The sequence below is a fragment of the Oxyura jamaicensis genome, chromosome 9 (assembly GCF_011077185.1).
Source record: "Oxyura jamaicensis isolate SHBP4307 breed ruddy duck chromosome 9, BPBGC_Ojam_1.0, whole genome shotgun sequence".
NCBI classification, from domain to species: Eukaryota; Metazoa; Chordata; class Aves; order Anseriformes; family Anatidae; genus Oxyura; species Oxyura jamaicensis.
This window is the reverse complement of record NC_048901.1, coordinates 7,856,413-7,882,608: the sequence shown is the minus strand read 5'-3', so window position 1 is coordinate 7,882,608 and position 26,196 is coordinate 7,856,413. Positions and strand designations below refer to the sequence as shown.

Genomic DNA, 26,196 nt, shown 5'->3' with positions numbered 1-26,196 from the left:
GTCATGCCAAGAGGAATAGAATCAGAAAATAATAGTACATATAAGCAAGAAAGGCTATCAACAATTAATTAAAACTGATTGTACCTCTAATATAGCACTTCACCTTAGTTCCTTACAAATGTTTTTTCAACTCAGAGGTGTTCATGACTTAGAATTATTTCCTGTTTAAAAGCAAGAAAGCTGAACCCTTCTAAGGCAACAAAGGTAAAAACATTCACACCCACAAGAAACTTATCTTCAGAGACACAGTAAAAGCACACACGTTTTTCTTCAAAATTTTATTTCAATTTAAATTATGGGGCCAGCCAGATTTCTTGGATAAGAAATGCATTTTCCTCAGGGGAAATGAAATGCTACCATGGAAGTAGAATTACAATTGTATACATCTCTTATTTTAAAAAAAAAAAAAAAAAGGAAAAAACACACACAAAACCAAAAACCGCTCACATTTAAATAACTTGTAGTAATATCCTTAAGCCTTCAAGCGGATAAGAAACCACTTCCAGAACAACAGCTTTTTTTGTTTTTTTAATACGAAGAGCACGTCAAATGAGCTTTAATTTAAATACAACTTCTTTTCGAAAGCCAACATTCAAATGTTTTCACATATTAAAAAAAGTTACCATAGCCATTATTTCCAAGACCTAATATAGAGTAACCTATAACCCAGTCCAAGTGTTCTCACTCCTTTACAGATACAAATCTTTTAGCACTTCTACATTTTTCTAGAGAGGAAGCCTTATATGTTATGGTGAGTAACTTGGCAAATTATGTTTTCTTCCACTCAGCTGTGATAAACCGAAAAAATAAGAGACTGTTGGTACTGAACTAATTCATCATCTCATGGCCAATTTTGCCTGCCTCTGTAAGTGATCTCCACGAAGAGCAAGCTATTTGCTTTCCAGTAGGCAAAATGAGTCTGTTTGCACAGGACGCATTAAGGAATTTCCACAGGCCAATTCTAATGTTAAGAGAAATTTTAAAACTACTGAGTGAAAACACTTCATTTTCTGGAGCTGACTTCCCTTGTGAAGGCTTTCAAATCAGCTTAAATGTCACTTAGGAGTTTCATTTTGCTGACTGCAAAATATTTTAATTAGGAAAAGGACAGGAAGCAACAAACATTTTCTATAGCATTCTCAATCAGATTCAGCCATGCAGAATTTGAACTTTCAGACTCCAATCCATACGTTTGGTTGGTTGTGATCTTAACGTTACTATATGATGGATAAATACAACTTTAATAACATTGTTTAGCTATATTTAGTAGATTCCTTTTGTATGGTCACAGTAACAAAAACATGGTGCAAAATCAGAGTTGTTTTTTTGTTTTTATAAATACTGATAGTTTGCAGCATTAAAAAACAAAATCAACAAAATTAAGTCTTTTGTTACCCTAGGACATCTATGTAATTATGTTTATTTAAGTCAGAGGGGATTAAATCATTCACTTTCATAACTACCATACTTAGTTACCTACTGTAAGAAAGAAATGATGCACTGCAGGCTCCCCAGAAGTAAGAGGAATCGATATTAATTTAGCATAATCTTTGCCATTTGCAGAGCGGGTGAGCACAACACTAGTTTAATTGAATAAGGCCAATAGTATCCAGTAAGAATCTAGTATCAAGGGTTCCAGTTCTCTATTTCAGCCTACTCTAATTGATGGCACCCCATTAGATAAGTGAATACAAAGAATTTGTTGTGTTTTTTTCTTTTAATGCTGCAGTACTTAAGATCGTTAAATCAGCATTTCCATGTGATCTGAAGTATTCAATTACATATGAGCATTCATTTTGCAAAACTCAATATTAGGTAATAGTTACAGACTAATACAATAACATTCCTCTGCTGTACAAATTAAATCATATTTTAAAGAAATGAGCAGCCTAGGAGTTATATACAAAAGAAACCAGCAAGCACTGTTGAAATGAAATGCAAAATTTCACTGCTAGGTCTACTGTCTGAAATACCTTTAAAAGTAAAATTAACAAAACCCCTTAGAACATATTTCCAAGTTTACAAGTCAATTCTCAGAAAAATCAAATCATGTCAAAAATCTATAAAGCAGTGAAAGGCATATATACATTTTCCTTATGAACCTTGAGATTTCACTCTTTTAAAAGTTGCTAAGTTTCAATATCAGTTTATTTGCAAGACAACTGTTTATCCCAATAAGCTCACATCTTAGATACATTTCCCCTTTGATTACAAATAAAGCACTGCACTTTTTTTTTTTTTTTTAATCAAGGCATATAATCTTATACTAGGGTGCCAGGAATGCACAGGTCACATTGTGCTCATATCTCAAACAAGGTAAGTGCAAACATACAGATTTATTCAGATTTGCAAGCATGCAACCTGTTACTTAACTACATTAATACCTTCTTTCCTAAACCAAACTAGTATCTATATGTTTGCGTTCATGAACCTAGAATCTTTCTTTTCAGGACTCCTAAAACAAGCAGTGTCTTTGAATTCTGAAATGACACAAATATCAAGAAAGTCCACATTGTGCAAGAAAGCAGCAGCTATGTTTTTCAACTTGGACTAAAAAAGAAAAACAAAAACCGTTCACTGAACAGCAGATTAGCAGTAATGTTCCTCATGAATCGATAAGAGTGCCTGATGCTGAATATCTAACAGCAAATGCTGAACTTGGGTTTAATATTATAGGGGTTTACTGGAGATTAAGCTTCTTGCTGTGCTGGTCTCTTCAAATCCCTGATCTGTTTAACTAAATAGGTCTTCTCATCATTAAATTGTTCATCCTCGGTCCTGTCATTCTGAAACTTGCTGAGGAACTCAATAAGTTTGGTCTGGTTCTTTAGAAGGATGTCTAATATAGGCTGTGTCTTGTTAGGATTGGCTACAAACACCTGCAAGAAAACAAATGGCATTTAGTGTAATAGTAGGAAACAGGAGTTGAAGATTAAAAAAAAAAAAAAAAAACACTTACTCAATATCCCAAAATGTATACAGAAATCATAATAGAGTAAATAAAAGTTTTAAAACAAAACTACCCCCCCCGCCCTTTGTTATTTTAATTAGAACAGAAATTGAACATCAGCACTGAGGTAAATTCAGTTTGTACAAGTTGATTAGCCACAATACCCTCTGCAGAATCCACTGAAAAATCCCACAGTTAAATTCTGTAGCAAATACATCATCCTATATTGTATACGGTATCAGATGGGTATATTAAAGTTCACTGAAAACTTTTATACCTCAAGCTGTAACTGCAAGCTCTAAGTTATTTGCTTGTCAGCCACAAAGTCAAAATGTATCTGTTTTAATACACAGACTACATTTAGGCTTTGAAATTTAGCTGGCTTGGTTAAAACACTGCTATCCTTCATAGCATCATGCAGCATGATGAAAACACTTCTGAACTCCAATATGCTTCATACTTTCACGTAAAATCATGGATTCCTCCTTATCCTACTGTACTTCATCTTTCTTAATTCCAAAATTTTCTAAGAGATCACCCTGACAAATCATATAGAAGTTCTTAAGTGCTTTCCAAACAATTTTTTGAAGACCATCGAATCATGGAATGGTTTGGGTTGGAAGGACCTCAAAGAGTCCCTGGCTCCAACCCCCCTGCCCTGGGCAGGGCCCCCTCCCCCCAGCCCAGGTTGCCCCCAGCCCCATCCAGCCTGGCCTTGGGCACTGCCAGGGATGGGGCAGCCACAGCTGCTCTGGGCAGCCTGGGCCAGGGCCTCACCACCCTCTGAGTAAAGAATTTCCTCCCAACATCTAATCCAAACCTAGCCTATTTCAGTTTAACACCATTACCCCTTGTCCTATCACTGCACTCCCTGACAGAGTCCCTCTCCAGCTTTCCTGCAGTCCCCTTTATGCACTGGCAGGACACTCTAAGGTCTCCCGGGAGCCTTCTCTTCTCCAGGCTCCACAACCCCAACTCCCTCAGCATGTCTCCATACGAGAGGTGTCCCAGCCCTCTTATCATCCTCTTGGCCTCCTCTGGACCCACTCTACCAGGTCCATGTCCTCCTTATGCTGGGGGCCCCAGAGCTGAACGCAGCACCACAGGTGGGGCCCCACGAGCAGAGCAGAGGGGACAATCCCTTCCGTCACCCTGCTGGCCGCGCTGCTGTTGGTGCAGCCCAGGGTACGGGTGGCTTTCTAGGCCACAAGCACTCATTGCTGGCTCATGTCGAGCTTCTTATCCACCAGCACCCCCAGGTCCTTCTCCCGGGGCTGCTCTCCACCCATTCTCTCCCAGCCTGTGTTTGTGCTTGGGGTTGCCCTGACCCAGAGCCCTGTTGACCCCCATGAGGTTCGCACAGGCCTCAGGCCTGCCCCGGTCCCTCTGGGTGGCATCCCTTCCCTCCAGCGTGTCAGCCCCACCACACAGCTTGGTGTCATCAGCAAATTTGCTGAGGGTGCACTCAATCCCCCTGTCCATGCCACTGACAAAGACATTATATAGCACTGGTCCCACCTGAGGAATGTCACTCATCACTGGGTACAAAGATAGACATTTTTAAAGATGGATCATAATAGCAAACAGTAGTTCTTGCTTATTAGCAGACACTTAGCAGACATTCAGATAAGCTTCATTTAGACTCAGCTAAGTAGTTTACTCAACTAAACAACTCCTGTTTGGTTTTGTTTTGGTGTTTTGTTTTTTTGTGCATGTGTTTGTTTTTAAACTTACCTTAAACACATGAAAGGCCTCAAACTGAATGTTACGACTCTTGTCTCGTAGAAGGTTCATCATTAGTTTGAGATTTTCAGGTTTACTGATGTATTTCGTCATAATTGTGAAGTTGTGTCTATCCAGTAATAATTCACCAAGAAGCTAGAAGTGGAAAACAAGGTGAAATAAGCAATAAGAGACAACTTATAGCTGCTTTTAAACATGCTGGATAATTGACATCAGTCTGTAAAAGTCGAAAAAGTCAAACTAAAACATCCTTTTTTTCAACATGCAACTGAAAAATATCCTTTTATTCCCCTTTTGTTATGAACTGGGATTGAAAGTAAAAGTTTTCTTTTTTTTTTTTCCCCACAACTTCATTATTTTTTCTATTTACACAAAACTTATACATTACCTGCAAGAATTTGGTAAGGAAAGGGAGTTAGTATTTAAAACGAGAAATATCTGCACTTCTTTTGCTACCTACTTTGTCCAGAAGGGTACAAAAAAAAAAAAAAAAAAAACTTCAGTGGATTTTATACGCGTATTTCCCCTACCTCCTAAGCTCTCAAAAGTACACAGAACCTCTTGCCGTGAGGAGCACTGTTGCAGTAGCAGTAAGATTCTTCACAAGTACCACCCTTGCTACAAGCTAACTTAGATTTATATTTATGTTCAATATTTCTGATTAACTCAAATTGCTGTAGTCACACTATGTGAGTCTCTTTATTAAACAATACGTTGATATTTGAAGGAAATGATCAAATAAACCAACTCTTGCAGATAGCCATTTCTGCACAGGGAGAGAAATGACTTGGTGTGTACTGGATGCCAAATAATGGCAGGACTGGACTAAAAGAAATTAAGTGATCCCAAGAATTAAAACATAGGAAAAAAATAAATAAAAATTATCCGAGGCAGTAACTTAAGTAATTTAAATTAGTCAACCCACCTTGAAATTGAAGGCATTCTCTAATTTTGCATCTAAGAAGAAAAAATTGCTTTACCTTAAGTGACTGTCTCTTTGTCACGTAATTTTCCGAATGAAGTAACTTCTCGTATTCACTGAAGAACTAAATACAGAATAAAGAGAATGGTTAAAATTTTTCCAAGAGCCACAAGTGCTCTTCTTCCAAATTATTATAAAAAAAAATTGAGATGGAAATAAACAAAATTGTAAACAAAATCTGAAATCTCAGTAGTTTCCTATAAGTCAGTGCTCCTTAAAATTTGCATATGCTTTAAAAATATATGTATTTACACTTTTAGTAGGCTTTAATGTTTAGACTGCAATGTATTGAAAGCATTTTGTGTTATTTCTTGAACTATAGTAGTTCTTGTCACTGAACATTATTCATTAATTTCAGAAGTCCCCAGGTATCTTGTATTCTTGGTCTGTTACGCATTAACACAAATGATAAAGACTAGGAAAGGGTTCCCTCTAGTGGAAAAAACACATTTTCACAGAATTAGATTTTTGCCTTAGCCTCTTGTTTCTACACTTTTTACATTCAACTGTAAGATCTTAATGTTAACTGTACTGCTTTGACAGAAATTACTTTAGGTTCGTTTGGTTTAATATTGTATATAAATTTCCAAAAAGGAATCTAAACAAGGTGAGAAAATACTGTTTTATTCAAAGATACACAGAGCTAGAGAATTCTGAATAATGAAATGTATTTGCTCACCCTATCATAATGTTGTTCCAAAAATTCTGCACTTAGCAACTTGTGTCTTGTAAGCAAATCCTGTAAAAGAACACATACAATATTTTCCGTAAAACATTTATATGGTACATACACATTCTGAATAAACTGGGAGTGCACATAAGATATTCAACAATGTTGCTATTTTTTTAAACAAAGAAACTTAGGATATGAAAGTAGTTACTCATACATAGGACTTGCTAAGGACCTTCAGATCAATTAGGAAAAGTCTGCTACATGTTAATTCACACAGGTCTGTGGAATTATCATTGAAGAACGGCAGTTATAGATCAAGGGTATGCTCTGCACAGAGCTATACACAGTCGAGGTTGAGACCCACTATTTAACACTGATAACTATCACACTTGTAGTCCTGTAACTGTTTTTTTGTTGTGGGATGTTTTTTTTTTTGGTTAGGACAACAAAAAATACCTCCAGAAGTAGCATCAAATATACTCAATAAACAAACATAATGCAACGAAAAGGAGTTCACTCACTTGAATAGCTGGAGAGACAGATTTAAAATTCCCTGGCATGAAAGTGTACATGTATTAAGATAATACATGGTAGTTTAAATCTTGCTTTCTAGAACTGTTACTGGGAACAGAGTATGCATGTTTAAAGTATGTAGAGCATGTTTTAAGTATGCAGAGTATGCATGTCTCTCTAAACCTTTTTGCTCAAGAGTGTAACACACAACATCTGGGTTCACATAGTGGAAAACTACAGAAATAACTTAAATATGGGGTGTAATTTACCTTGAACGTGGCAAATGCATCTGAAGCAATGTCAAATGTCGACATTTCCACGTATCTGAAGAAATCATAGAATTGTTCTGACCACAAGATTATTTTAGCAAGTGGTTCATGTCTGATGCATTCTCTTAGCATTATCCCACAATTTAGAGCAATTTCTGGAGATTCGTACCTGTTTAAAAACAAAAGTCACAGATTCTTTATACATAGTTTCAGAAGTTACCATTGCAATGCTACACTAATTACAATTTTCAGTTCTATAATATAAACAAGAATTCAAATAATAAAGGTACTCATTTCTGTATTAAATTTCAAATTCTAATACTTCTCTGAAATGTCACTGAAATCACTGCCAATTTATTGCCAAATTATTGCCAATACACGTTCATAAAATGAGAAACAAGATTAAATAAAACTATTTTCTTCGTACTCAAAATCAGTTTTCTGTTTACATATCGGTAGAATTGCAGACATCTGGAAAAGCAGTAAGTGATCTGTCTTGAAAGCTATTTGCTTACAGCTGACAATAATTTACATAAAACTACCCTTAATATGAGTTTTGAAGCTAAATGGTTAATAATACCGGACATTATTTCATCATCACTCTTTCATTAAACCATTTTCAGCATCACTGTCTACTCTATACACCATGGGCTTCCAGCTTGACATGTTGGCAGCAGCATCCTCTAATTTTAAGGATTATACTCTCTATGCTCAACTCTTTATTGCCTCAAGCATAGTATCTGCAACTTCCTACAAGAGACCTTCTGGAACATGACCGTCACTGATTTGATGAAAGGGATGAAGCCATCAAGGACGGCTTCATTTAGAAATTGTCACTACACTTTCTTGGCAGGCTTTCCTGATCAAATACTAGTGTGTTCTCTCAGCTGATTTTAGCATATGCCAACAGCAGCTGCCAAAATCTCACAACGGTGTCTCTAAGACATATTTGACAGAATTACACTTCTGTACTTACTGCTACCTCCTTAAGTTCCCAAGCACACTAATAGTAGGAAACAGCATGAATAAGGGTCTGTCTTTCTGACCCCAAAACTAGTCTCAGCATGTTGCAACACAAGCTCTCCCAGTCCACAGACAAGTTGTGTCTGTTGCTACCTACCTGCTTCTGAAGCAAAGTCCCTTATATACCTTCCACCTAAAAAGGCCTTGGACCTAATGCATCTGAAGCCAATTTAAATCACCAGTGTAACTCCAGAGCAAAGTATTATTGTGTGTACTAAACACTAATTAAATTATCATACAAAAACATTTGCTTATTAATAAAATTTCCCATTAAAAACTGCAATACTCTCTTATTTAACTTGTCACGAAGACTTGGAATCTACCAGACTTTTTGTAATTTACCACATAGTTTAAATTAGCATAAATTGACTCAGTCAGATACCAGATGTAACACTTAAGTCATTAAAGCTAATTAAATGCCCATTTCAAACATCCTGACTTATGAATATGTTTCAATGATCCCTGTCAGAATAATGCTCTCTGAAGGGTGACAACACAGACTAAGAATTAGGACAACTGTGTTGCAATCCTCATTCAGTCACATATTCATAAGAGCATTCTGAGAAAGTGGTTCCATCTATCTGCATCTCAAATTCGTCTTTTTGTAAATTGTTTTGAGGAAGTACTGAATCAATACCCTCTTTCATATTATGCCACAATTAATAACTGTTTTGCCCTTGTAACATTTAAATCTTCCTTCTTCTCAGAATCATGGCTGCAACACAGAAAAAAAAAAATCAAAGCACCTCTGGCAGACTGTACATCTTACAACGTGAAAATATACCTGCCCAATACACCATGTATTTGGCAGGTTTCACTCTGAACTCGGTCAGCATCTCTATTTACTGCTATGAACTAGAAGGAGGAAGAAGGAAGAACAAAATAACACTCCCTGTTCAAATGTTAAAAATGTATTTGATTATCCTCATATCTCAATGTAACGTAGGCAAATATCTCACTGAAATGTATGCCCCTTTCCTTCATCTTCTAGCTACCCCAGTAAGTGGACTGAGTACTAATCAACTGCGGCCCATGGAAGCTTACTAAAGTAAGCTTACCCAGAAGTTTTAATATAAATTATATAATTAATACTTGATATGGCTACACTTCAAGAATAGCTTATTAATATTGATGAACTTTTCTATCCTAGAATTACATATTGGAGTTGCAAATTTCAGGACTTTCCTAGTGAATGGTAATAGAAACGTGAACAATTCTTTTTTCATGTAGCACACACTCACTTTTTTTTAAATATTATTTTAACAAGAAAATGCTAACAACATATTTCTACTTTCATGTTTGAGATCCACAGCTCTACACGTGCAACCATGTGTTCAGTATGACATGATTCTCCAACACCAAGAACCAGACGTCATCATGGAATGGCTTGGGTTGGAAGGGACCTTAAAGATCACCTAGCTCCAACCCTAATACAAGAATGAAGGAAGAAAGAGCAGGCTAACATGCATGTGCTCTGAGTCATTCTGTTAGGCTGAGTTTGAGCTGGTGCATTTATGTGACTACAGGAATATGAATCACTATGAATAAAATGTCTAAGACAAAGACCATGGGATAGGACAGCAAACTGGAAATTACAGTGGTTAAAGGAAAAAAAACATCCTTTACTACTCGATAAATGAATAAGTTCACAAGGAAATAATTTCAGTTGAATCAAACAGTATACCAAAAGGAAAATGTCTGCAGTATCCTAGTAATAATATTTTAGGTTACTATCAGTTCTCAATTTGCAGTCGTATTTCATGCAAAAGTTTGTTCCTGGTGTTTTTACTCAAATATTCTTTTACTTAAGGGATTTACAGGCCCTTAGGCAAAAAAAAAAAAAAGCTGGGGGGGGAACAATCATACTGCAAAGGAAGAAAGTATTTCAGAACTCAGTGCGTTTCCATGAATTTGAATTGACAAACTTCTTACTTCATTAAAAAGTGCATTTATGCCTCACAGCATACATACCCTTTTAACAGCATGAACAATATATTCTGTTGAGTGCAGATGTATTCAACTGTGGGAGTTCTTGTACCAATTTGCCTTCTGAGGATGTTGTTGAAAATTTGAGCAACATCTTTTTTGCCCTGTCAAAAACGTTAGTAGTTAAACACATAATATTCAAGTCCACTGTTCAAGTAAGAATTAAACATTACCATCATCTCATACGTTCATACCACAGTGAGTTCTGCAGTTCAGCCGGCCTCTGTACTCTGATCTTAATCAGATCACATACATAGTCTGTTTCTTTATACCCATTTCAAATATGCCAAAACATTCTAAACAGTATCAGCCAGATCACAGGTTATTTATGTTAAGAAATAAAGCCAGTTTATATTTTATATGACGCCTCTGTGTAGTTTCAGTCTCCTGGACCTGCTTTATTCTTTTATTTTTTTTCCCCCAATAACATTCCAGTTTTTAACTGTGCTTCTGCCTGAAAGTGTGCGTCTTCAATATTCCATTATCCTCTCCCTTTCTCTAGGAACATTTAATTCCACCACTAGTTGTCTGTAGAGCACTTCTGACTGCAGTGTTAAAATTCAAATTAAAATTGGAACTTATGGAAGTAAAATAAATGAAACTACAAAGAGAACTCACCCACTGACCTAGAATGCAAGTCTCACATTTTTCAACAGACGAAGTAGTATAAATAAGAACAAGATGATTGAATTCAGCACAGATTATACACACAAAAACGCACAATGATAACACCAGGCAGCATGAAAGTGGCTGGGAATGTTCTCTGTTGAATATACACCTCTTATTTATTTCTTCTAGGACATTTCAGACCACAGCTAAAGATGCCAAATTGGTATGGACAAAAAGCTGATTATAAATATAAGCACTTCTAACCATTATCCACATGCATCATTTAAAAGCCAAATCTCTGCAATTAACTTTCCGTTTCAGACTGCCATAAATATAACTTCACGACTATGTCGTATCAGATGTAATTCAAAAAACACCAGGCAAACTTGTACTAAGATTGGGCTTGCTAAGAAAGGCCTTTTAAACAATTCCACGTGAAGGCTTCCTGAATGTTATACACAGACCACACGCAGATCATTTTTCTTGATGAACTCTACCTGGTACTATAAATTCCCAGGGTAACATTTGCAAGCTTTGGAGTAAAAATTCAGAGTGCATTTCATTAGCAGTTATTTAAAAGACAGCAGCAATTTTTCAAAACTACTACATTTTACAATCAACATAAAGAAAGATTGCATAAGGAAAAAAAATCAAATGTTTATAAAAATGTAGGAGGATTGTAGTTTACAAATGGCATGTTTGTGAATTACCATGGACAGTTTGAGGCACTGTTGTTTTCAGGATATAAGAGTTTGTTTGTAAATGCTTGTTTTCTCCATTACAATTCCATTGAAAGCCAGCCTAAAGCAACACCAGAACTCTTTGTTCTGAAATGAGTAGAGCAGTGTTTCCAGAAACTGCTTTACTCCAACTCCACATAATATAGTCATCAACTCTTATTCACTAACATTGCCAATTTTGCTCTAGGTCTCACATTTTGCTTTGGATCCACCAGCCAGAACAACATTTTCTTATTCTCCACAGAAGTGAACTGCTGGTGGCACGCAGTAATACCAAGTCAAGTTATTGTTAAAAGCACTGCTAAGTGACCTCACGGTCTAACAAGAGCAAACAGGCACCGAACCTTGTGCCAATAGTCATGACCACGAGAGGTAAGAGTGAAACTGTGCTAGCATTGTCTTCCCGGCAGAAGGATCCAGGCCCCCTCATGCAAAAGGCGTTTTTGTTTTTTTTTGTGTGTGTGTGTGTGGTTTTTGTTTTTCCCTTCATTTAAAGAAGAACAAGAACAGAAAATATAGTTCCAGAAGGGATGCCATCTCTCTTACAAACACACGTCAGCAGTGAGATAAGAGAGAAGTTACTAGCACTGGTAAGTAGATGTTTTTGTTGGCCACAAATATGATTTTTACCAGGCCTTTCCACCTAGCAAGTTTCAGATAGTCAGGCAATTTCCTATTCACAAGATTAAAACATTAAGTTTGTTGCGACAGTTGAAGTGTCTGAGTAAACAGTCTATAACCTGAGAAGCCACCAAGGAAATCTTCTTATTCAAGAAGAGCAAAGTTCTTGACAAAAAAAAGGTGACATTTACTTCATCTCTGAACAGCCTCAAGCTTTAGTGGGGGCACCAGAAGGAATAAATGCTAAACTCAATCTTCAAGTTTAAAAATCAACAGGAAATCAAGTTTGTATCTCTCTCAGTAACAGAAAAATCATTTCAAATGTAGTAAGCCCCAAATCATAGAGATCTGGGATAAAGAAGTCAAAATCTGAATCTAGTGCAGATTGGGAGCACAGGTGTGTTGACATTAATTCTAGGTAAAACAATAGCTGGACAGCCTGCCAGATCCCATCCTTAAAAAGCAGACGGGGTCCAGCCTAGAAACCAACATGACTGACTTGTTCTCTCTCAAGGGGGAATGGTTATATCCTCGTGTTACAAAACAGCAGAAAATCTAAAAGCAGGAAACTACTTGCAGTCCTTTCCAGTCCCTTTAGAATAAAATGAATAGTTCTCTTTAATGAGAGCAAGCCTGTACAATTGTTATCATTCCTCATTACCAGAAGATAATGAAAGTTTCCTTCTCTAATAGCCAAGCCGAGTAAACACCGAACTGATAAGAATCTAGAGGTCAGCAAAATCCAGATGACGTTTCATCATTTCCTTTCGTCGTCAATTAAAGGCCATCGTATTTCAGCATTCACCCTCAACTTTCCCAGGTCTCCTTGCTTATTTAATAACCTGGATGTTTTATGTTTGGTGTAAACATTTGTGTGGGTAGGAAAAGAAATACCACCACGTTACAATTAAACACATATCAGAGGGAGTTATGCAAGGGGTGGAGGGGAGAGAAGAAAGAACAGGGAGGAAAGCTATTATTTTTGGAACATCACAGTACAATAGGACTTTTGCAAAGTCTGTTCCCATCGTGAACAACATGGTTATGAACAATACCATCTTTAAGCAACCGTAAGTGGTTGGCTTTATGGTCAAGGCTGTGGGGTGAGATACATGGGTTTTGGCTCCTTTCCTACACAACCACACGCTTCTTGTGGGACCTCAGGGAAAACAGGAAAATCCAATTGTACTGCAATTTCTTATAACTAAATAGGGTGATTTTTCACCATGGCAATGGGAAGCTAGATTATTCTATGTGCTGTGGTGACATATGGCAGAGGTTTGTATAGAGATATATTTGAATAAAAGTAAGCATTGCTATTTTGAAGTAGTCAACAAAATCTTGTATTTGTTTATATATATATATATATATGCAGAATAGATAATACATTCTGCTTATAAATACATAAACAGAAAAAGAGGAAAACAGAAAAGGTTGCATCATCATTTCTAAAGAGAGAGAAATACTGAAGACTTAATAAGAGGAACAGCTTTGCCTTACATACTCGAACTTCTTCCTACATGTTTTAAGAATTTTCTTTTGAAAGCAATTTTATTAAATAAGATGAGAATACAGAGGTGGCTTATAGTATTATCACTTGTGTTCACTGTAATATTAGTACTACGAGATTAATCCTTTTGTCTACAAATCAATTAAGGATTATTCTATAATTTTAATAGAAGTATATGATAAGGATTAGTGGTTTATCTACTTCAATTTTGTGCAGCTTAGGTGCCTAAATTCAGTGATTTTATATTCAGTATTTGCTTAATTTTCTAGATAGTTTGGAATACTGAATTCTCTTTCTGATGATTTGGCCCCAGCCAGAAAATAGAAGCTGTAAATCGAAACATGTTCTAACCAGTTAAAGAGATTGGAATTCAGATATATTTATTTTAAAATATACAATACATGAAATATCAAACTTCTCTTCTTACCTCAAAATCAATTAGCTGCAAGTCAGCTACTAGGGTACTAAGGAGACCGCTGTTGTACAGCTCCTGAGCAAGCTGTGCCACAGCTTCTGTCTGTGGTTCTTTTTCATTTGTGCCATACAATATTTCTTTCATGGCAACAAGGTTTTTTGAAACCTCCTCAGTGGCCTAAAGAAAATGGGGGAAAAAAATACAGTTAGAGCACAGACAATGACATTTTTCTTTGAAACTGCATACACTATTATTCTTATCAACTGCAAACTTCCATTAAGGAGGAAAAAAAAAATAGCAGGAAATGACAACCTGTTAAGAAAACAATAGGTGATCTTTCTGCAAACAAGACTGTTATATGTTATTTAAAAAAAAAAAAAAAAAAAAAGAAGGGCCAGAGCCAAGACACAAGCAATTTAATTGACAAGCTACTATCAACAGTAAAATCTCTTCTTTTTTAGTGTCTCTGAACTTCCCATTCTAAAATCCCCTAAAAAATAGTGACGGTATGAAAAGAACTGGACAAAATTTCCATGCAGTAAAACAAAGGTCACAAGATCACACTGGAAAACATGACAGAGATATGTGCCTGTCTAGTGAAGTGCCCAGAGAGACCAAATGTACTCCTACAGATTTTGCACTTGGTTTTCTTGCAAATACCAGACTCCCATTGCAGTCACTATGGATGATTTTTTTCCTATCCAAAAGAAAATCTTGAAGAGAAGCTCGCCTAAGCTCCAGGTAATCTCAGTATTAAAAAATAAATAAAAAAAACACTGGCAAAGCCACAACAAGTGGGTCCTTCAAAAGAAAACATCAATACAGGGGACAATAGAAATGTATGATGCTTCCTCTCTGAAGTCAATCTTATAGAAGGCAGTCAGGTCTGACTACTCATTTTGGAAGTGCGAGGAATTCCTGAGTTGCTGTGTAGGCCTAGAGCAATGCTTAGAAGTAGAAGCAGAGTTCTCATAAGTAAAACTGAACAAAACCAACCAGAACACTTCTCAACACCCATTTCTAAATCTTAAAGCACAGGTATCTTGGAGGGGAGAGGGAAGAACTACTTTAAATGTGTGTTTTCATAGCTTGGGGATAAAACACTGAAAATGATCACCCTAAATATCTGATTTAGCTATATTACATTAGTCTTTCACGTGCTTAAAAAGTATGAACAGTTTTTAAATGCACCGATTTTTAGTCACTAGATGAACCTGCCCACAAGGTATGTAAAGTATTTATTTGGTAGCACATGGAAAATTAACAAAGAGAAAGAATGACACTTTTCTGGATATTGCCTATCTTACAAGGGATATGCGGAAAGATTTCATTTGTGGACTGTACCTAGAGAGGTTTAAGATCAGCATGACCCATGCACTATTAAAGACGAAGCCATTCCAGCTTTGCTAGGTATGCAAGTATGGCTTCTATGACCTTTAAGGAGACTGCATATCATTTTTAGCTCCTCCACAACTTTCCACTCCCCACTGCCTCAATTTTCTCACTAATTCCGGTTCCTATTCCCAGTTGTCTCCTCCTTTAATAAAATTCCAAGGGATTTTCTGCACACTGTCAGTAAGACAGCAAGAAGCAGGTGTTCAATGCAACTGCTTAGATATCTTCTAAAGATGTAAAACGAGAAAGCCAGCTCACCATATTACAATGGCATTATGGCACAGAACTGCTCTACTTCTTTAAAATTCAGAAGAAATACACTTTTACTAAGAAAAGAACAGGAACACCTGTCAAATCTAGAGCTACGAGAGATGTTCTTGAAGTACACCAAGAAAAGAGGAAGAAATAATAAAGAATTCTACTGTAGTTTGTCCCTGCACACTAATTTAGAAAGCAAGATGAAGGAAGAAGAAATGCTGAGGTTTGAGGAGTTACCTATTTTAAGCAAGACAGTGGCACCATGGAGGACACACCTGCAGTTAAGAATGCCAATGAAGAATTCTTCTTCCTGAGAATCCAGAAAACAGAGCACCCTCCTCAAACTTTAATGATCAGATGTAAAAGTTCTCCTTTAGCATCACTTGAGACACTATTAGCAACCAAAATACTTACAAACCAACAGGAAAAAATATCCAGTGAATGCTTTTTCACAAAAAGCCTTCTGCCCTAACATGAACAACATACAACTCAGTAGCTGCAAGAAGAGACACCAGGATTTGAATTTTTCTCATTGTCTTCACAACTGTCAAGATCATCTGCAAGTGCTTCACTTGATCTTGCAATGACACACTGCTTTAGTAGCAATTAATGGCAGGAGACACAAAATTACAGAACAGCTTGGGTTGAAAGGCACCTCAGGAGGCCAGCATCCAACCTCCTGCTTGAGGCACGACCAACCTCCAAGTCCTATCAAGTTGATCGGGTTCATGTTCAGCCATGTTCCGAACAGCTCCACAGGTGGTCGCTCCATGACCACTCTGGGCAACCTGTGCCAATATTTGGTCATTTTCATCATGGAAACGTGAAGCCGACTTGCTTGTATCATCTCAACTTAGGCCAAACTATAATTTTTGGATACACACAAATATATAGAAATGAGGTTTTCTGAAAGTATTTTATTAATAACCAAGCTCTTTTGGCACACAACGTATCTGTAGATATTTCTATATTCTCTCCTCTTCTAGTCTAAAACTCAACATCAAAAGGACTAGAAAAACCTCTTACAAACTTTTTCTAGAAACTCTCTCTACTCTCCTCTATTCCACGAGCTCTCTAATGTATTACAGATACACATCATGCAGAACTATTTTTACCATTTAAGATGTACAATGAAATTTAGATAGCTACACCTGAAAATATAATTTTACGTTAAATATCAAGAGTTAAATAAAAAAATGGTTAAAAATTAAAGACAGAAAAGGAAAAGCTAACTAACATTACTTCTAAGATTTCCTTAGATACAGAGATCTAATCAGACATGGCATATATTATATTTTTAATATATAAGCAGAGTATATTTTATATAGAGAGGATGCATATGTGTATTATATAGATTCTCGAAACTGAGAAAGAACAACTTTTCAGTTTTAGAAAAGTTCTGTGACAAGTCACATTTAAAATTCAATAGTGTCAGATAATCAATTATGTCTGAGGATAAGTCAAACTCGAAAAGTAAAACTTCAAGTAAGGAAAGCAAAAAGAGTACTTAATTCTTTTTTTTTTTTTTCCTGTGATAGGAAGGCATTATGTCAAAACAAGACACCATGAAGTCACATATATTATTGTCACAACAGAATCTGTTGCATGTCTTTATAGCTACAAATCACTACGGTTTATTCTACTCTCTGGGGTATTTCACAGATACTCCCAAAATACCAAATACTTCATTTAGATTTGTACAACGTCAGTACTCCAGTTTTATCAAATAACAATCGCCTTTAGCAGGAGAGCACAGAAGGCTCTAGACCTACGGCTAGGAGAGCCGTCCACGTCAATAATGCAATTGCATAAATTGCACCATTAATGAAAACATTCATAAAAAAAAATGGAAACCACCTATGGTTTTCAGCCTGTATTTATCATTTTTCTAGTCTATAGCTGTATTTACCATAGGCAACTAACACAATTTTAATAGTTCTATTGAAATTGATTGGATTTAAAAACTACAGAAACACAAAGTTTCTATAAGATATAATTATCTACATCAATGCCACTAATTTAAAGGCATTAAGTTTAAAAATGATTGCACCAGATTTCAGCAGACACCTGTCATGAAGATAACATTAAAGAGCTAAGTTCAATTAGAAGAGAAGCCTGTCTTCTCTTCTAAAAAAAAAAAAAAAAAAAAAAGAAGGCAAACAAAAACCTTTGTCCCCAACTTTATCCTCTGGGTAACAGCCCCATGTGGTAGGCAGGGCAGAGCACTTAACCTTTAGCTTTCTCTCAACTATGAATTAATTGCATAGATGTGCATAACAAACTTAGAATTGCACTGCTTTGTAAATTTCCCTGTTAACTCACTGAATGAAATCTGATCTATGTCTGTGGAATCATGTCATAAAATTACACTGAAACCTGAATCAAAATAGTATATTGCATTTTCCCATGCAGATAGCATACAGTGCACTGTATTGAACTGTTTAAAGGGAGGGGGGACATCCAATTTTCTGGATTCATATTTCAGATCTATGGTGTTTTTTTGTTTTTTGTTTTTTTTTGTTTTTTGTTTTTTTTTGCAATAGGGAACCTGCACAGGTTAACAATGTGTCTGAGCCAATTATCAGGAAGCCCAAACCGGAGCTGTTATGAGCAGGTTAACCCAAGGTCAGAGGGTAGGGAAGAACAAGTCTATTACATGAGTAAATATTTACCTTCACGACAGTAAATGTGTGCCACAAACTAAATGAATTGGCAGTATAAAAATAAATGCTGAGGTAAGTCAAAGAGGAGGAAGAGATGCGAATGAAATACTAACTAATGTGCTAGCTCAGAGGCAGGTCCCATTTGTGTGAAAGGACTTTCCCTTCCCCTCTGCTTCCCTTCAGCCTCCTCTTTCTGAAAGAAAAAAAAATCAAGGAAAGGAAAACTAACAGTGTATGTGATTAACACTTTTTCAGTTATAAAGCACTTGTCATTTCAAGTTTCTGAAATTACTCTTCATAAATAATATGAGAGTAAGCTATTGCCTCTATCCTAAGTAACAGGCTGCATTCAACACACCCGGAGTCGTGGTATGGAAGGCAGACTGTCAGCAGGGAGATACAGTCCAGCTTCTACAGGCACTTCAGATCTCATTTCCTAAGTATGTACTGCAAGCCCAAGTAATGTTTCAAAATGACCTGGAGAATTACCTGTTTACATTTTCTCCAGTATTCAAAAAAAAAACAACAACAACAACAACAAAAAAACATGAAACTAGAATTCACTTCTCAAGCTTCAGGTTTTTGTTTGTAGAATAAGTTGTGCAGTATTACAAAGTAGAATATTTCATAACTGAACAAAATGCATCATGACCACTACTGTTGTTTCACATCTTTTGCTGCAAATAATCTGTGCAACAATAATTAATTACAACTTTAACTTCTAAAGAAAATTATTCATATAATTCTTTTTCAAATTCTGTATTTCCAAGCATGCTTGGAAACTGATGGAAAGCACAGGAGAAAACTAAATACTTTTGTAATAGCATTGTGCTGCTACCGCATGATAAGACCTACTCTGAACTACACATGTGAAAACAAAGCACTGTCGTACTGCAGTAGAAAAGTACTGGTTTGTCTTTGGAACCTCAGCCAGATACACTGTATAAAACAAAAGGGCCTTTACAGCAAATTTATTTTGTAGAAGAAATGCTTAAAACAATGATTAATATTTGAAATGTTCAGTTCACTTCAACATATGCTGAAGTTTTTTTTAGCTTAATTTACACATTTCAAATTCCATATATTCAATAGTAAAGAAAACATGTAACTGTGTACTTTGCTTTAAGAAATAAAGTACAGTAGGACAAATAACGTACACAAAAAAGTAACATCCAAAAGGGTGTCCTTACTACAAAAAGTAATCAACACTGAATACACACCATGCTACTTGGGCTTGAAAGTTCTGTTGTTATCTGACAGGCTACAAAAGCACACCCTGGAGCAAACTAATAGACTGGGCATGAATTCATCGTATTTAATCACAGCTGGACCTTCAAAGAAGTGTCGACTGGCCTGTAGGATATTGAAGATCTCTTTATTTTTAACCAAACTGAGAAACTGAGAGAAACTGCTACAACCACAGTCACCTTCATAGAGGTCTTGCCTTGCCAATGAACCAATTATCTCCTGAAGAACCTGTGCATGAACACATGGGGACAGGAGTTGTGAAAGTTCAGATTCATCAGCTCGTCCTCTTTGTGAACAATGAGAATGACAGAGGCCAGCACCACCCAGCTCAGTATCGTGAATGTCAGTATTTAACCCTCCTCACATTTAACCTAGTGAACATGATTGGCCACCTTTTCTCCTTCAAGCAGAATGTATTGTCTCCTATATGACACAGGCTGTAACTCTGCAGGCTTGGTACATTATTTCTTGTCAAAGCAGACCCATAAATGAGGTCTTTAAAAAAGATGGAGGTATGGGATTAAAGGCCAGCAAGAAGCAAATTGTACGTAATAATCTGTAGTTACAGCATCAAGAACAAGGCATGTGATGCCACACACAGCTATGCACAATGGAATGAAGCCGGCCTGTTCCCTATTAGAGGTCTATGCAAAAAGAAAAAGATGAAAAAAGAGCACAGATTTCAACACTAAGCCACATCTCCAGGAATTAACAATGAGGTTGATATGAAGGAAGCAGTGCCAAGTTTCATCCCAGACTCCTCAGAATGCACCTACTCCTCCTCTCCTGGCAGATGGAGTCAGTTAATGGAGAAAGAAGAAAAGCAGCAAACGAAAATTCTCCCAGCTTTTATGCTAAGGCTCTGTCATGAACCAGGATAAAACCTGCAATGAGACAAGAGCATGCACTCTGCACAGGACCACACAGCCCTAGTCCTAGGCAAGACAGAAAAAGCACTGAGGAAAAAAAATGCTATGGTACACTGCAAGAGACCTGGAACATAACACATCCCGGCACTGCAGCAGAGAATGCTGATCCCAGAGAGCATCAAGGTAAAGCCAGCAATTCAGTTAAGACCCAGATTCTCCTACACTTTAAACAGTAGTGCCAAACCTGGCTGAAACTGGATGTAGTGAGGCTGGCCACATTGTGCTTAGAAGACTGGTGAGCACAGAAAAGATTGTGACTAATTCCTACGCTTGACTCTTTAAGGATGTAAAGACTGGCACAAAACAGTTAAATAATCCTGGGAGAAGATCTGAAGAGGGTATCGCAGCCTGATTCAAAACCGGGGGGCCTTGGGGGATGGGGAGTGTTTCATTTTATTGGTTTGGTTTGAGGGTGTTTTTTTTGGAAGTGTTAACATCTACGCTCTGCTGCTGAGTTTATCGGGAAAAACTTCATCTAAATAGTAAATGACCCTGTCAGACAAGTCAATAGGTAGGTTGCTGCTGCACACAGTCTGAATCTGAGGGTAATTTTTAGTGAAGCTATCAAGACTACCAGTTGAGAAGTAAATGACTGTTGCAAGGCACAGAGCCTGTAAGACAGGTACAGATTCTGAACTAGCAAACCATCCCATCTAAATGAAACTGCAGCAGCACAAGAGCTTTACACCATACCATCTTCCTGTGGACTGATGAAAAGGCAAGAGAGGGTGAGAGTACATACTCTGATAGCTATGGAGATGCAAAGCTCCTTGGTTTCAATAACAGAGCCACTCTGCTCTGTGACCATCGGCAAATTATTTTAAGTATCACATCATCTGCCCGTGGTATTAAAATGCAAAGCCGAACAACATGAAACACACCATTTCAAAGGAACATAATAACCTATCCTTTATCAGAGTGGCATAAAAAAGAATTCCTAATTAGTTCAGTGTAAACAGCTATACATTTCTTTTTTCACATTCAGATACTGTTTAAAAACTGAAAAGTCCCAACTGTACCTTCTCTGCCTTTTTGTCAGAGATATCTTGCTTTTCTAGAACTGCCATACTTTCCTTCAGGTTCTTCACTATGTCTGCGGGAGACTTGTGGGACTTGCCAAAAGGGAATGGCATGGTTGCAAGCCACAAGGTCTTCCTTCTGTGGCTCCTGCGTCACCTGGAAAAGGAGGAAAAAAAATGTCAAAAACAGAAGTATAACAACACATGAAGACAGAGTATAACAAAGGCAATGTTACCTGTGCTTCTAATTCTTTTAAAACACAAGATACAGAATCTAAGAACTCACATTAAGATCATTCTCTTATGTTTGAAGAAGAAATTAAAGAGAACATCAATTGCAACCAAAGGCACATACTGGATGAATGTCACATATGGGGAAGCCTAACATGGATAAACTATCCCAATTAATGTTGTCAAGAAAAACACTTTTTTATATTAGGTCTTTGCCACAAGTCATCATGCCTGAGCTGCTCTGCAGTTGACTGTCCAGGTACATGCTTTTACCCATAGTCACTCCAATACAAATGCAAAGTAGACAGCAAAGCCTGCTTCTTTGCACACGAGCTAGAAGCGTGACGCAGACGAGCCTGCAGACAGCAGCTTATGCCTACGTCCTAACACTTGCTATGTCCTGTCTTTCTTGTTCCAATACTGCTGTACCTTCATACTGAAATACAGTCTCCCCCCAACTCATTTCATGGGAAACCAACTTTGTCACCACTAACAAGGACTTCAATAAGGTACTCAGAAACATTAAGACCAAATACCTAGCCCATCTTTTCAAAGAAATTAAATTTGTCTTATGGGAGCCTTTTTTCTTCCCTGAAACACTTGGCTCCTGAAACCAAGTGCCTTTATTCCTCTGTATATTTACATATATATATTTATTCACTTCTGTGTACAAAGACAAGTATTATTGGTATAAATTAGTATACAAAAGTTTTTGTTACTAAATACATATGCCCCCATTTTAACAACAATAAAAATTTCTTACAAGTGAACTCCATAGAACACATCTAGCACTTTTATCTAGGTAAAGAACAGGAAATCCTTCCTTAAAAATGGTGACGGTGCTACTTCTACTAGACACAGCAGAGTTGAAGCTGACAGAGCACAGATTACACTGTCACTACCAAGAAGAGATATTACCCTGAAAATTAGTAATTTCTACACTCACACAACGTCAGTAAGGTTAGTAACAAGTCGACCACAACTAGGTTATGTTATCTAATACCAAGCACTTTGATCCTTGATTAAAATATTGTCTCTTTTGCTGTGAGCATCAATAAACTTCATCTTATTCAATTATGTTACACAACAATAAAAAATATTGATTTTATGCTATTTTTTGAGTTATGATTTTTTTAATAGTTTGGGCTGCTCCAAGGAGAACAATAAAAAGATGAACAGAAGCAGCCAGATCTTTAGCCTGGAAAGTGTCCATACGTACATATTCCAGGTAACCAGCTACAGAGATGATCTCCTCACTGTTTCATGCCTCCAACTGACCTACCGCAGCTGATGAAAAGCCTAACTTAGGCAGTTTTTACATCAGATTACTTTCAGATAAAAGGAAGAAATAACAGCATGAAGGCAGCAACAAGACCCATCCACCGGCTCTTCCCATTCTTTAAGAGGTCACCAAAACTTCGTTTTTGTTTTGCAGTTTAACTGCCTACATGTAATAGTCTCTCTGCACTAATCCGCACTAAGAAGAGGTCGTAAAACTGAAGTTACAAACACAGCACTGATTCCCTAAGGGATAAAGAAATAACCACATGTCAATCCTCAGACATAAGAATTTTATGCCTCAGCTTTGTCACATGTGAATGGAAGAGAAACCTATCCTAAGAAAAGTGCTACTTCTTATAACTACTTAATGAAAACGCAAAGCCATTTAAAACAACATTTAATGAAAATAATGGCATTTTCACCTATTAGGATATTTTTCTTTCCTGTAAAGAGATTTGTGGGAAGTACAATTTCCCCACAACATAGATGACATAACTCTAGCATCCCAGAAACATTTGAAATGTTCCCTTTATCCATCCCTTTGATTACCATCCCTGCCCAGTCAAGATGAGCCCCGAAAAAAAGCTGGATTCTTTCAGGCCTATCACCTCTGGTAATAAAAGAACTTAACAACTACCGGGTATATTCATTCTGAAAGATGGTTATGCCCACGTAACGTGGCAGGATTTGCTCAGAGAACTGCACGTTCTAATTCCCTGGATTACGTGTTAGAACAGAGTAAAATCAAGTAGGAATTAAGACATTTCTTTTGAGAGGATAAAAACAATAGAAAAAAAGTTACAGTATTATAATTATACAGAAACAGAATAAATATCAGACAGGAAAACGTTTCTCTACACTCATTTCTTGGTCACATCTAAGTTACTTCTAATCTAAACAACCACATGCATAACAGACATAACATATAAAGAATTGCGGCAAATGATTGTTCTTAAGCTCTGCCCACTATCTTGGCTTGCAGAACTAGGCTTTCCTCCAGATAGTGCTTCAACAACTAAAGAAGCCTCAGCAGTTTCTTTAAATTAACAATAGTTTAGCACTGACTTATTAAATGTTATGGGTTCTGCATAAATCGGACACACATGTATGTATACACAAGTTGTAAAAAACTTTATCTACTAGTACAGTTATAAGAAGACAATTAATAACAATCCATTAATATATACATATTTTACTCAACTTTTTCCACAAATCAGCCAAGTTTCTGTATGAATTTCTTACAAGCAATTTAGAAAATCAGGAAAGAACTGCCAGCCACAGTAAGAAGGCAATCCACATGCTTGATTACCGAAGGTGGCATTTTGCTTCAAGATGTTTTATTACATAAAACTGAATAAATATATCTTTTCTGCTATTTCACTTTTATTACTGGAAGGAATGCAGTGGCATTGTCACAAACATCATTTGAGGCCTCAGGACTGAAGGTCCTACCAACCCTGAAGCAAAAATGTAGCACTGAAGAACCTGTGCCACATCCTGCCAGAAAAAGCAGGGAGAGTCGTTCGTCCCGCAGAGATGTCCTTAACACAGCGATGAGAACATACACAAACTGTTCCCTTTTTAGCCTAGTCAAACTACACCAACAAGCGCTCTGCAAACAATAGACAATGACAACATCTGTGTGAGATCGGAAAGAACTGCAAAGACCCACATCTGCAAAGTGAAAAAAGGAAACAACACCAACTGACATTTTCTGTAAATATTTGAAGAACAGAGCTTACATCATGTCAAATGGTAATTGTTTCTTATTACTAGAACCTGGTTTCCTTGCAAATTCATCACAAAATTTTAATTGTAGCTTTAAAAAGTGACCACAGGTCTCTTGTAGAGTTAAACTGAGACAAGCACATGGATGGCTCTGGGCTCTGCTGGGCTTCTTTGCTTCATCTTACCTTCTGGGAAATCTCACTACTTTTATTCGTTTGTTAAAAGAGACTCTGGACAATATTACACAAATCTGAGGATTTCTTAGGCATGTATTTTATTTCAACAATATTCAAGCACATCAAACCTAACGATATTTAGGGTCCTCAAAGTACTGGTGTCACAGTCAAATTTAGAAATCTTACATGACTTTATAAATCCCAACGGCCTGTCAAACAAAAATATGGCACGCAGCCAAACATCCAGAGATGTAAGTACGACTGACACAGAGCAACTGACACACGCTCAGTCACACTGGGACATTCGGGCTTTTGTGATAACAAGAGATAGTAGTCCCACTGTTGCGCGGAGTATATGATTTCCAGCTACGCCATGCGTCAGTATCCACGCACAGTTTGCTTTATATATAAGGCTTTTTATTTTTTTATTGACTGCATTGACCACATAACCAATTAAAATCCAATTTAATATGTTCCATATATTGCTTTTTTAACTAAGCAGATAAAGCTTAAAAGCGTTTGTTTCTCTGTGACAACAACCATGTTCCAAAAAATTGCTGCAACAGCAAATACGGGAGCACAATACACAAATTTCTCTCTTTTAATATATTTTAATTCTCTAAAAGTAGAACCGGTAGCCTGGAGTATGTTCGCTCTTCACTGTAATCTTTCTTTTATTTTGAACAGTGAGGAAACGTGCTGCCTGTATTAGTACAAGTAAGCATTACAGTATAAATCATGGTTACTTAACAGCGGAAAGGTTTGATTTTGTTTTTAAATAAAGCATGTTGTAAGATGCCTGCACAACTATTTTCAAGCAGTGTCCTGGTACAAGAAACAGCACGGTAATGCTGATGACTGCAGTGACGTGAGAAAAGTTACTCACAGACACATGAGTAACAGGCGCAGAGGTCTCAGTGATGCAGGATTTCACAGCTGTAACGAAGCTGAAGGAATACTGGCAGTACAAGCTAAGAAACAAAAGCAAAATCAGCCTTTCCATTTATTGCATGCCACGAATTTTCACAACATAAAAAAGTTATAACATTTCCCCCCCTCGTGGAAGTATAATGCATAAATAAAGCATCAAATAAATTGAAATATTCACACTATTTCAGCTCAGGAGAACAAAAGTCTGCTTTTAGACTAGAACAGTTTGGTTGGAAGGGACCCTCCCAGCCCACCAGCCACCTGCCTGACCACCGCAGGGCTCCCCAGAAGCTGACGCCTGTCA

At 37.0% G+C, this 26,196-nt stretch overlaps 1 protein-coding gene across 1 annotated transcript in view; it reads right to left on the bottom strand.

The window, feature by feature from the left end:
* Positions 1-314: 314 nt before the first annotated feature.
* The window catches only part of CAB39 (calcium binding protein 39), a 40,207-nt gene continuing 14,325 nt past the window's right edge, over positions 315-26,196 (bottom strand). The window contains exons 2-9 of the mRNA XM_035334536.1: positions 21,547-21,703; positions 14,047-14,211; positions 10,125-10,243; positions 7,131-7,299; positions 6,355-6,414; positions 5,674-5,739; positions 4,685-4,828; positions 315-2,879 (exon numbers count right to left, since the gene is read on the bottom strand). Coding sequence (XP_035190427.1) covers positions 2,691-2,879; positions 4,685-4,828; positions 5,674-5,739; positions 6,355-6,414; positions 7,131-7,299; positions 10,125-10,243; positions 14,047-14,211; positions 21,547-21,660 — 1,026 coding nt within the window. The 5' untranslated portion in view covers positions 21,661-21,703 and the 3' untranslated portion in view covers positions 315-2,690. The remainder of the gene's footprint in view (positions 2,880-4,684; positions 4,829-5,673; positions 5,740-6,354; positions 6,415-7,130; positions 7,300-10,124; positions 10,244-14,046; positions 14,212-21,546; positions 21,704-26,196) is intronic.